Source organism: Oncorhynchus kisutch, linkage group LG7 (genome assembly GCF_002021735.2).
Source record: "Oncorhynchus kisutch isolate 150728-3 linkage group LG7, Okis_V2, whole genome shotgun sequence".
NCBI classification, from domain to species: domain Eukaryota; kingdom Metazoa; phylum Chordata; class Actinopteri; order Salmoniformes; family Salmonidae; genus Oncorhynchus; species Oncorhynchus kisutch.
Window position 1 is genome coordinate 15,493,153 of NC_034180.2, and position 12,478 is coordinate 15,505,630.

The window sequence follows — 12,478 nt, forward strand, 5'->3', positions numbered from 1 at the left end:
AACTGACCCTAGCCCCCCGACACAAACTACTGCAGCATAAATACTGGAGGCTGAGGCATGATGATACCCCCGGACCCAACCCACTTTGCCAAAGCACAGCCCCCACACCACTAGAGGGATATCTTCAACCACCAACTTACCATCCTGAGACAAGGCCGAGTATAGTCCACAAAGATCTCCGCCACGGCACAACCCAGTGAAATAACATCAAGTTGATCAGAAATACAGTGTAGATAGACATTGTTAATGTTGTAAATACATTATTTAGGGGAGTGATCAGGGCCCAGGGCAGCACCTGACTTGGCTGGTGTAGCGTCAGCCCTCCTCCTGGGGCAGGCATCCTAGCAACACCTAATGTGGAGGCAATTATATTATTACAGCTCCAGATGGCAGTTACACAGCCAGATAGCTATTCTGTGATAAGCTTACAAGACTCTGGTGTGCTACACTCACTTTCTCTGCCCTATTCAAATCTCTCTCTTAGCTTGATTAAAGTTTTTCTCTGTCTGAGCTCAATTTCTCTCTCTCTCTCTTTCTCTCGCTCGGATTCAAAGTTGCTTTCTTTCTCTCCTTCTACATTCGTCTCTCGCTTTCTTGTTTACCCTTCACTCAGTCTCTCTCGCTCACACTCTCTCTCTCTCTCATTCATCGTAAACATGAATGCCAAATGATCTTCTTTCATTTCTCTACCCTAATGATCGCATACAACCTGTAAGCCTGAACATAAACACCAGTGGGACTAGCAACTTGTGGCAAAGTTAAATTTATTATATTTTGTCACAGCACATTTATAAGTCACAGAGAAGAATGCTGAGCAGTTGTTTGATTGAGAGTTACATGGTGTGGTGTGGTGTTAGAGAGCAGTGTTTCTCAACCTTTTATGTGATCTCTGAGATTACGGCTGTTATTAAAGGCAATGTTACCGATTAAGTGAAGATCGCATCAAGGTAAACGCTGCAGATGTCGTCTCAATATAAATGACCTTTAAATGTAAAGTGAGCTAACACGGATCTAGCAAATCTAGGCCTAACACTAGCAATTGAGAACTGATTCAATCGTTGTTAGCTAACCATCTGAGGGACTGGTTAGAAACAGTAACAGTCCACATACTAGGGGTGTATCAATGTTCTATATCAATGGGAGAAACACTGGTATAGAGTGAACACCTTCCCTTTTCATGTAACAGAGACCACATTGGGGATGCTCTCAATAGTGCATCTTCATACGATTCATTTCAATAAATACTATACAAAAAATGTATCTAAGACCGAGATAAAAAACATGACATATGCTGAAAAAAGTACATACCCTTTACAATTAGCTATAAAAACGGAACAATTTACAAAGATGTTGGTACACTGCACTGTGTATTACATACAGTATATATTTCATTATGAGTTTGTATATACATGTATATTATTTACTTATGCTTTTAAATAAAGTGCCTTTCTTAAAAAAAAACATGTTTACAAAAATGATACCTTATCTTTTCAAAAGAAAATATTCCTGATAAAAAAAGGTTTGCAACGTAAACTTTAAAATGTAAGGCCAAGACGAGACAGCTCCAAAAAGACTAAAGTATTTTTTCCATGACAAAAACAACAAAGAATGTTTCGAATTGAGAAACAGCATTGAAGTTGGCCAATGATAAATAGCACAATGAAACACATTGCCAACTGCAGTGTACTAGGAACATTTCTCCCATAAACCCATGAACTTTAAAACAGATGGTTTTGCATCATCATCACCCCATTGGTTTGGAAGAAAAGTAAACACAATCATTGTATAATCGTTGCACTTTATTCCCTTCTCACAAGCTCTATCACCTTAACATTTCCCTTTGCTAAATAGGTAAAAGGTCCAACAATGAGACAGAATCTGTAAGGTACATGGAAAAGAGTCAAGCAATTCATACTGTGCTGAGTGGATTTAACAGTTGCCATTGAAAAATAGTCTGTTTCATACTGTACAGAAACACTGTACAGAGAAAGAGAGAGGGCAAGAGGGAGAGGTGGCCCTGGCTTGCTTTCAAAATAAAAGAACTTTGAGAATCAGGCCAATGTCAATACTTTCTAAGAAACAGTTCTGATAGCCAGCCTTCATTCCATCCCTCTCTCTTTTCCTCTTCTCTCTCCTTCTCTCCCTTTTCCTCTGTAGCCATACTTTACTCAGCACTCCTACAGAACACACATACACAGATATCTATCTACTACAGCGGAGGCTCCTCCTCAGAGGAGGGGAGGACCATCCTTCTCAGTCATTTCATGGAAAAGAGTGAAAAGTTCTAAAGGTTATCCTTTTAAGATGATACTATACTAAATATATTCACATGTCACCAAATAACTGATTAAAACACACTGTTTTGCAATGAAGGTCTACAGTAGCCTCAACAGCACTCTCTGGGGTAGCACCATGGTGTAGCCGGTGGACAGCTATTTTCCGTCCTCCTCTGGGTACATTGACTTCAATACAAAACCTAGAACAATGGATTAGAGTGATCTTTAAGAAATCATTCACTGCCTTTTTTTTGTTGAGTGCAAAAATTAAGGAGAAGCAGCAAAGAGAGCGAGAGCTAGCTCTATTTCTTATTTTTCATTTTCTTTTTACTTTCATTTACTTAGCTAGCTAATTCAGTTAGCTAATTTAGCCTGCTCAAACACCCGGCACAAACAGAAGCATGCTATTTATGTTAGCTATCTGGCTAAGTCAAGGTAAGCGGTTTAATTAATTTATTGCCACGAGGCCCGCCGGTGTAACTGCTAAACTGCTTGATGTACACTGTACTGCGTGATTGTAGAGGGTTTACTAACACGTTAGTTCTAGCAGCTATGTTGACTATGACGTTAGCTAATATGATGACAACGATGTAGGCTGTGTGTAGTGGTTAGCGATTATGGTATGAAGGTTTGGCTTGGAAAGTTTAATTTTGCATGGCCACAGACAGCTGTTGTGCACTGAAAGGGAAAAGGTGAGGGGAGGATAGCACGTAGATGCGAGAAGGAATTATACAATGAGCAAAGTGATGATTCTGTTTGTATGTGGCTGCTATGAAAGTGAACTGTGTGTGCGGGGGATCAGGGGTGTATTCATTCCGACGATTCTGTTGAAAAACGTTTCTTAAACGGAAATAAACGGAACGAAACGGGGATAAACCTACCTGAATTTGTCCAATAGAAATTCTCGTTTGCAGCTGTTTGGACTAATGATTACACCCTAGATTAGCTATATTCAGGCAAGAGTGTGCAAGGCGGTATTGAATGTGTCACTGTCTGTCACCTTGATTACTCCAATTTGTCTCTCGATCTGTTAGAAACTTTCATTCATAGACTAGGTTGTAGCAACCTCATGATAGATATATGGAAAATTCAAGTATCATGTAGCCTAAACCTATTCATGTTACATTGAATGGAATATGAATGACAGTCATCCAATATGCTTTAATAGAAATAAGTCTATGCGCATAAAAAAAAGGTCCTCCCTAATCTTAAATGGCACCAACCGCCACTGATCTACTGAATATAGACTAGGCCCCTCTAGCCCTTTAGAAATACACACACCGTGACTAGATAGCATTAGAAACACAATCATTCAGAACCTAGAGGTCCTCTGAAAAACATACACGCTTGCATGTGCATACACACCCCACAGAGTACATTCCTAGGACAGAGAGATATGCTGTGAGGGTCAGTGGAGGCTGCTGAGGGGAGGACAGCTCATAATAATGGCTGGAATGGAGTGTAATGGCTGGAATAGAGTGAATGGAATGGTATCAAACACATGAAAACCATTATTACTACGAGTAGTCCTCCCCTCAGCAGCCTCCACTGGGTGTAGTGGGTGTAGTGTAGTGTAATGTGATGGTGAAACCTGAGGCAGCAGCAGGCAGGCTAGAGAGCCATGCAGCAGTGTGAGTCTGAGCTGTTAATGCCATGAGGATTCAGGGGGTTTTCACAGCTGGGCCCCAATGGAAGATGAACCAAGTGTAGTGTGAAGGTATCCATTACTCCATGCCAAACACAGTCAGAATGGACTCAATTAAAGAGGGACTTCGTCCCAAGTAGTACCCTATTCCCTTTATAACGCACTACTTTTGACCAGGGCCCTGCCCATAGGGTTCTGGTCCAATACAGTGCACTATATAGGCATTAGGCTGCCATTTGGGACAAATTCCCTCTTTAATTGAGTCCATTCTGACTGTGTCTGGCATGAAGTAATGGATATCTTCCAGGGACTGTGGATGGTTAACTGGTCATATCCCAACGTACACTCCTCATATGAATCACTGCATTACTTTGTCTGTGTTCACTTGGCTGTGTGTTTGGTAGTGATATGAAGCAACAATGTGATGGTCAAGGCAGTTTGAGTCCATAGGAACACATCACATTCAATGACAAGGCTTTGGATACTATGTGATTAAAATCTTCAAAATCCATGTAAAACATCACAGCACAATTGAAAAATATATGGCACATGGAAACCAAACGAGGGTGGTCTGCGGTGATAGGTGGGATGGGCTGAGAGTGGCTGAGGGGTGGGATTAAAGAGCTCATGTTCGGTAATGTATTATTGTCATGTGATTGCTATATATAAAAGTACCATGTATGTAAAATCTATATGTGCAATGTATGTATATGTGCAATGTATGTACAGCAGAAATGCTGTAAAAAACAAAAAATATATTTGTGTCCTCCGAAGGGGGGGTTAAGGTGGAAAAAAGGGTGAAAAATGGCAAGGCTTTGATCAGAGAATGTGGACAAATGTTACCAGCACCGTGTCTCAACAGCTGAAGGAGAACGCATGTCATACTGCTGTTTCATCTGAGAGAATTTGATGGAAAAAAACGTTGTTCATACCAGAGGCTGTAACGCTCTTCTCATATTATGTTCGTCAGTGTGTCTGAGTCCAACTACTACAGCCCTCTGTGTTCTTATTGTGATTGGCATCTTGATGAATTGGGATCTCTGTGAAGTTTCTAAACGCTATTCGCTTAACTGGCTTCGATATGGCAGAGTGCAGGATGTTGAGGGAATTACTGGAGGGCTGCCTGACTCTGTGTGTGTGTGTGTCTGTGTTTGTCTTTAGTGACGGCCCGATGACAACCTACAGAGAATTCCCCTATGCCAACTTGAGTCAGCTATGAATGGGCATGGATGAGGGCGAGGGAGAGAGAGAGGGAGGGAAGGAGAAAAGGAGCAAGCAAGCTACCGGCTCCCACAGTCTCACGTCAAAATTAGACTTTCATCCATGTTTCTTAAACGTCAAATTTAGAAGTTGTTCCAAATGTCAAATTTCAAAGTGTTTAAGGTTAAGCTTAGGCATTAACTCCAAATTCTTAGGTTAGGCAGTAACTCTGAATGGTTAAGGTAAGTTTGAAGGTTTGGGATACCCTTCAAAACAAAAATACTTTCCATTGCTGGCTCTGAACTTGCAAACTTGCAACACCCAATCCCTGTCCACAACACAACACAACACAACACCATAGCAAAACCAAAAACCTACTTTGGTAACAGTGCTCACTATTGCTCCTAGTGGCCGGTTTACACATAATTTCCCGACATCGTCAGATGTGGATGGACATCGAACATGGACTTGTATCACGGGTGACCTGGCTGCAATATTAGAGTATAAAAAAAGGGAAGCAGAGGATAAGGCCTGTGTGGCTCAGTTGGTAGAGCATGGCTCTTGCAATGCCAGGGTTGTGGATTCATTTCCTACGGGGGACCAGTATGAAAAAGTATAACGATTGGATGCACTCACTACTGTAAGTTGCTCTGGATAAGAGCATCTGCTAAAAAAAATAAGAGAGAGTAACCGAGTGTGTAACACCAAAGGTTGTGTGTTGTTTCTGCTGTTGTCATTGCAGTGTGGAGCGGGAGACCTGTCCATCAACACTATTCTTTCAGGACGTGTTCAGCCTCAACATCTCTCAATGGCACTCAGTCTGATAACCAGGGTTAGGATTAAGACCTTAAAACAACACCAGGCATCAAGACAGGGTGGAGGGGGAGAGGCAGCAGGTCTTGGACACCAGTGAAGGGGAGAGCTCTTCAAAGGGTTCCACTGTTTACAGAGATGTCTCTCCACTTCCCCTCTGCTCAACTCCCACTCCTCTCTGGAGAAAGGACCTCCATGCATCAACTGAGCCCAGACACCCCTCCCCTCAGCCCTCTCCTGCACCTACCTCCAGCCTCACTCCATCTTCCCCCTCACCCCTGGAGAGTCCAAGTGTCTCTCTCCTTTCAAGGCCCCCTACCAAGGGTTTTCCTCTCTCCCTCTCCACCGGCAAATCTATGACTGTCTCTCCGGGTGTCTCGGATTGCGAGGAATGCAACACCGTGACTTGTTAACAGGCGATAAAAGGAAAACATCTCAATACGATTCAATTATGGATCAGATTAAACGATGGAGCAATCCTTAGGAGGAAAACAAGCAGTATGTCTGTCGATGAGAGAGAGAGAAAGAGAGAGAGAGCGACAGAGAGACCTTCAACAATGTATTTTCTATGTTTCCCCCAGGATTAGCTAACCATGACCCAATGCAACTTTATCTGACGGAGCATTACGGCTAAATGGCTCAGGAGGATGAGTATCTGGTCCTCTGATACTGGATATGACTGGATGAATAACACAATAGAGTTCTAGGGGTCAACATCTCCAAAGAAATGTGTGGCTTGACTTGAAATAAGAAAGTAAGAAAAGCACAATGCATCTTGGGCCTGTGCTTGATCAGTCTGTTTTTTTTCTTCCGACTGGAGTGGGGCCAGGAGAGAGAGAGAGCGTTTGGGAGAGAAATAGAGAGAGATTGAGAGAGAGAGAGAGAGAGAGAGAGAGAGAGAGAGAGAGAGAGAGAGAGAGAGAGAAGGGAGAGAGAGGTAGATAGAAAGAAGACAGAGATTGTGAGAGAGAGCTTCAAGTCTAAGACAAACAACAACTAACATTCTGTGTTGAATTCATCCCCATTTTAGCAGCTTGACAGGAATTCCTTTCATGAGACATCAGAGTATTTGAGTAAATACAATACAGGCCCAATATGAGTCCAATAAATACACTATCCATGTTCCTCCATGTTCCCTTAGGGGTTCTGGAACAGCTCATGGCAACCCCTGAGCCATCCCATCCCCCTGTACCCATCCCCCCCATCCATTTTCTCAATAGCAGCAGCACATGTGAGTCTATGGGGTGGTGGGTTGAGGGGTGTCAGAGAGAACTAGGACAATCTCATTGCAGTCTCTCCCTCTTTAAAATTTCCCAACGTTTACAAACCAGTGTTTTTTTCTTCTTGTTTTTTGAGTGTAGCCCAAAAAAAAAACGCTCTCCAAAATTCGGACTTTCACAAGCAATAAATTACCAGTTAGAAAATAGTTGTTTTTTCTCTTCCCGTAACACCACAGTAAGTCAGCCACAGGAAAGCATATTCCAATTGGCAGGTGGATTCTGATGAGTCATCCAATGAGGAAACGCTTGATGGTGATGATGTCATAACAACGCGCCATTAAGACGTGACGATCATAGAGTTTTCCCACGCACACCAGATAAGAGTATTCAACTTAAAAATAAATTAAAAAAATTGAAAAAATATTATTCAACTTGACTCAATTTTGGATGGGTCAAGCCTGACTAGAAAACTGTAGGTGTTCACTAAACTCTGTACCACAATGTGACCAAACATTGAATAAGGGGGAGGGGATGTCCAGGTCTCCTTTCACCCAAAGCAACTGATAGTTGACACAATATATTCAGTATGTGGCCCATGCCCAAATCCAAAAGAGCCATTTGAACCACGTGTGTCTCTCCCCAATCAGGATCTCAGTACTCCCCCTCTCCTCCCTCAGTACTCACGGGCCTCCTCTAGCTCAGCCTGGTACACGTCCTCTGTGGGGTTGTGGGCACACTGCAGCCCGTTGTTGGGCGGCCTCACAGAGTGGAAGCGGCTCCAGTCCCCTTTACACAGGATCCAGGGCAGCACATCCACTTTGTAATGCAGCTCGGGTGAGAACTCCGTACTGATGAGGTTTGGCGCGCCCGCCCCTTTCCCCCGTGTGATCAGCTTCATGTGGTCACCGTAGCAACAGTGCTGCGCGGCCAGCGTGGTGCTGTCGAAGGAGAGCATGGAGCGTGTGCAGAAGCGGGCGGAGGGCTTGTAGATGTCCAGCCGTTCTTTGGGGCCGGAGGCGTCACGCCAGCGGTAGGTCTTACGCAGAGTCTTGTCGAAGATGTTGACGGCGCTGTAGACGGCCTCGGACGGGTAGGAGCAGGGGCAGCTGGGTAGTTCGGTCAGCACCTGGTGGAGGTACTTCTGGAGAAAGTCGTTCTTACAGCTCAGCCACTTCTCACAGCTGTCCACGTCTGGGGAGGAGAGAAATGATACATGAGTCAACAGATGATGAATAATCTATCAATCAATATCACAACAGTCAATAGGCCATCGACAAGGATCAATCAAGGATCAGCAGAACTCAATTAACTATCAATAAGCACAGAAACATACACTGTAAGCACCTGCTACTGTAAGTGATGCACACATATAGAGTTGAATCGTAGCTTGAGGCACACACACAAAGCGTGAACTTTCGCACAAATCACCCATTGACATCTATGCATGATTTGTGTGAAAAATCACATTTTCAATGCGTATATAAATGAAAAATGGATTCGGACCATATTTAGTACATTTTCCACAACATAGAATATATACAGTATATATACCTATGAAATACTACAATGCATACTAATCACGGAAATCAACCGCTCTCTTTCAACAGCTCAGGTTTTGGCCTTAATAAAAAGATAACTTTCGGGAAGGATTATAAGGAAGACAGCATTGGTAACTCTGAGGAAACCAGAGAGACTTTCCAAGCATAAAGGAGTGATTTCAGCGCGTTAAAACCCATTACTTTGAACCGGGGGGCTGCAAAGCTCTCAAAGACCACGGAGAGCGAACGAGAATGAGTTCAAAAACAAAGCCATAGTCGGTGCTAGAGAATAAAATGTTGAAGGCTGCGGTCAAATTGGAACCTATTCATTATAAACATTTATGTTCCGTAGTGGATTGGGGAAAGAGCAAAAAAAAAAAACTTATGACACTTTATCTTGTTATGTTTTTGTTGAATATTCTTTGTTATTTTTGCCCAGAGTGAAAAGAGCTATCCCTTTCACTGGCCTGTGCCAGACGTAGGGAGAGCAATAAAAGACAAACGAAAAAGCCATTCAAACATTTCTTGGAGGAACAGTTGGGTTTTTCATGGGCTTTGTAACAATCTCGGTGGAGGGAGGGAGAATTCTGACTACCCCAACTGGACTCCTGCAGTCTCTCTATGATTGGAGCCCCAGTAGAACAGTTTAAACCTCCCTAAACGGAACAGACCATTAAGGCCCCCCAAATACTAGAATGGACCGTTGGCTACACACACACACACACACACACACACACACACACACACACACACACACACACACACACACACACACACACACACACACACACACACACACACACACACACACACACACACAAACACACAAACAAACTTGTCATATACACATTTCAACAAACATACTTGTGTCAAGGGAGTCAGTGCCATTTGTTGTCTCCAGAGGTATCAGCTCAGTCACTGCTAACAGGTCATCTACAGAGAGAGGGGACACAGACACTGGTTAAGAAACCTGCTGAATGGATAGCCTCATACTGTAGGCAAAGGAAAAAAATGGTTTCTGAGTAGCTGTTGATATGACTAGGGGGACTGTCTATGCCCAACACACACACACGCGCACGCACTCACACCCACACACACCTTCCTGGGTAGCAGTACGAGCCTTCATTGAGCGTTTTAAAACAGACATGGAGCTGTGTACACACCAGGACTCTGCAGGGGGGCAACAGAACAGGCAGCGCACTACTAAACACACTAACAGGGATCAACATCACGTTTGTCCAAGTCCAAACTGTACGGATATAAATAGCCCTGTTCTAGAAGCATCAGGCAGACATATTAGGAAAAGCCTAATGGTACGATCGCTGTAGAATTGATCACTAATATGTGAAAGGCGGGATACGTTTTAGCCTGTTGCTTTAACACGTCTAAAGTGCTTTGAAATCAGTGATCATGAAGGAAAGGCGGCACATAGAGGATGCTATTTGGAACTAATGGGACCCAACCAGAGACAGGCAAGGTCTGATGACATCACACAGCCACGAAACATGGCCATTGTTGATGACATTACATAAGTGTCTCTCTCACCTGGGCATCTGTCCAGGTCACAGGTCCGGGACTCGGTCGCCGTGCACGCGTAACCACATGAACGGATACGTTTCTGGTTGCCATGGCCACAGGTGACACTGCATGGTGACCAGGCGCTCCACTCCTCCTCCTCGTACTCTGAGATGGAGGGATGAGAAAGAGGGAGACGGAGAGATGAGAAAGGGGGAGAAAAGGGATGGTAAAAAAAACAAAGGGTTATACTAGAGGAGTGCGGTATGTCTTTGAAGTGAGCCAAGTGAATTCCTGACCCAGCTGGTGAGAGCGTTATGCAATAAAGCAGCAACGACCAAACATGTTTGGAGCTACAGTAGAGTGTTCATCTGTCAGCTCTAACATGCATACATAAACCTTCTTCAATGTGCTGGTTGTGGCAGGAACAACTGAGTATCTTAGCATCTCAGGAACAACATAGAACAAAGTAGACACCAGGAACAACCGTGTCTTGGAGCGGACCAAAAGACCACACTTCAAAAAGCTAAGGAGGCTTCAGAAAGGAGTGAGAGTCTTTTTCATGAGGCTGTAGCTGGTGGCTGTCATTAACTTCATTGGGGTCGTAGCTGGTGGCTGTCATTAACTTCACTAGGGCTGTAGCTAGTGGCTGCCATTGACTTCACTAGGCATGTAGCTAGTGGCTGTCGTTAAGTTCATTAGGGTCGTAGCTGGTGGCTGTCATTAACTTCACTAGGGCTGTAGCTAGTGGCTGCCATTGACTTCACTAGGCCTGTAGCTAGTGGCTGTCATTAACTTCACTAGGGCTGTAGCTAGTGGCTGTCGTTAACTTCACTAGGGCTGTAGCTAGTGGCTGCCATTAACTTCACCAGGGCTGTAGCTAGTGGCTGTCGTTAACTTCACTAGGGCTGTAGCTAGTGGCTGCCGTTAACTTCACTAGGGCTGTAGCTAGTGGCTGTCGTTAAGTTCATTAGGGTCGTAGCTGGTGGCTGTCATTAACTTCACTAGGGCTGTAGCTAGTGGCTGCCATTGACTTCACTAGGCCTGTAGCTAGTGGCTGTCATTAACTTCACTAGGGCTGTAGCTAGTGGCTGTCGTTAACTTCACTAGGGCTGTAGCTAGTGGCTGCCATTAACTTCACCAGGGCTGTAGCTAGTGGCTGTCGTTAACTTCACTAGGGCTGTAGCTAGTGGCTGCCGTTAACTTCACTAGGGCTGTAGCTAGTGGCTGTCGTTAACTTCACTAGGGCTATAGCTAGTGGCTGCCATTATCTTCACTAGGGCTGTAGCTAGTGGCTGCCATTAACTTCACTAGGGCTGTAGCTAGTGGCTGTCGTTAACTTCACTAGGGCTGTAGCTAGTGGCTGCCATTGACTTCACTAGTGGTGTAGCTAGTGGCTGTCGTTAACGTCATTAGGGTCGTAGCTGGTGGCTGTCATTAACTTCATTAGGGCTGTAGCTAGTGGCTGTCATTAACTTCACTAGTGGTGTAGCTAGTGGCTGTCATTATCTTCACTAGTGGTGTAGCTAGTGGCTGCCATTAACTTCACTAGGGCTGTAGCTAGTGGCTGTCATTATCTTCACTAGTGGTGTAGCTAGTGGTTGTCATTAACTTCACTAGGGCTGTAGCTAGTGGCTGTCATTAACTTCACTAGTGGTGTAGCTAATTGTTGTCATTAACTTCACTAGTGGTGTAGCTAGTGGTTGTCATTAACTTCACTTGTGGTGTAGCTAGTGGCTGCCATTAACTTCCCTTGTGGTATAGCTAGTGGCTGCCATTAACTTCACTTGTGGTGTAGCTAGTGGCTGCCATTAACTTCCCTTGTGGTGTAGCTAGTGGCTGCTATTAACTTCACTAGGGCTGTAGCTACTGGCTGTCATTAACTTCCCTTGTGGTGTAGCTAGTGGCTGCCATTAACTTCACTAGGGCTGTAGCTACTGGCTGTCATTGACTTCAGTAGTGGTGTAGCTTGTGGCTGCCATTAACTTCACTAGGGTTGTGGTATGGTGGTCTAGAACAGAGTTTCTCTATCCTGGTCCTGGGGACACAAAGGGGTGCACATTTTAGTTTTTGCCTTAGCATTAACACACCTGATTCTAATCAAAGGCTTGATAATGAGTTGCTTATTTGAATCAGGTGTATTAATGCTAGGGGGAAAAACTAGGGTCCCTAGGACCAGGATTGACAAACACTAATCCAGTACCTGCTTTAGCTCGTTCCACAGTATGATGTCTATAACAGAGAAAAACGTACCTGCTATAGACATACTTT

At 44.1% G+C, this 12,478-nt stretch overlaps 1 protein-coding gene across 1 annotated transcript in view; it reads right to left on the minus strand.

The window, feature by feature from the left end:
* Window positions 1-747: 747 nt before the first annotated feature.
* Window positions 748-12,478, minus strand: part of LOC109894795 (isthmin-2-like) — a 53,581-nt gene continuing 41,850 nt past the window's right edge. Inside the window, exons 4-6 of the mRNA XM_031828529.1 lie at window positions 10,238-10,375; window positions 9,557-9,625; window positions 748-8,345 (exon numbers count right to left, since the gene is read on the minus strand). Of these exons, the coding sequence (XP_031684389.1) occupies window positions 7,828-8,345; window positions 9,557-9,625; window positions 10,238-10,375 (725 nt within the window). The 3' untranslated portion in view covers window positions 748-7,827. The remainder of the gene's footprint in view (window positions 8,346-9,556; window positions 9,626-10,237; window positions 10,376-12,478) is intronic.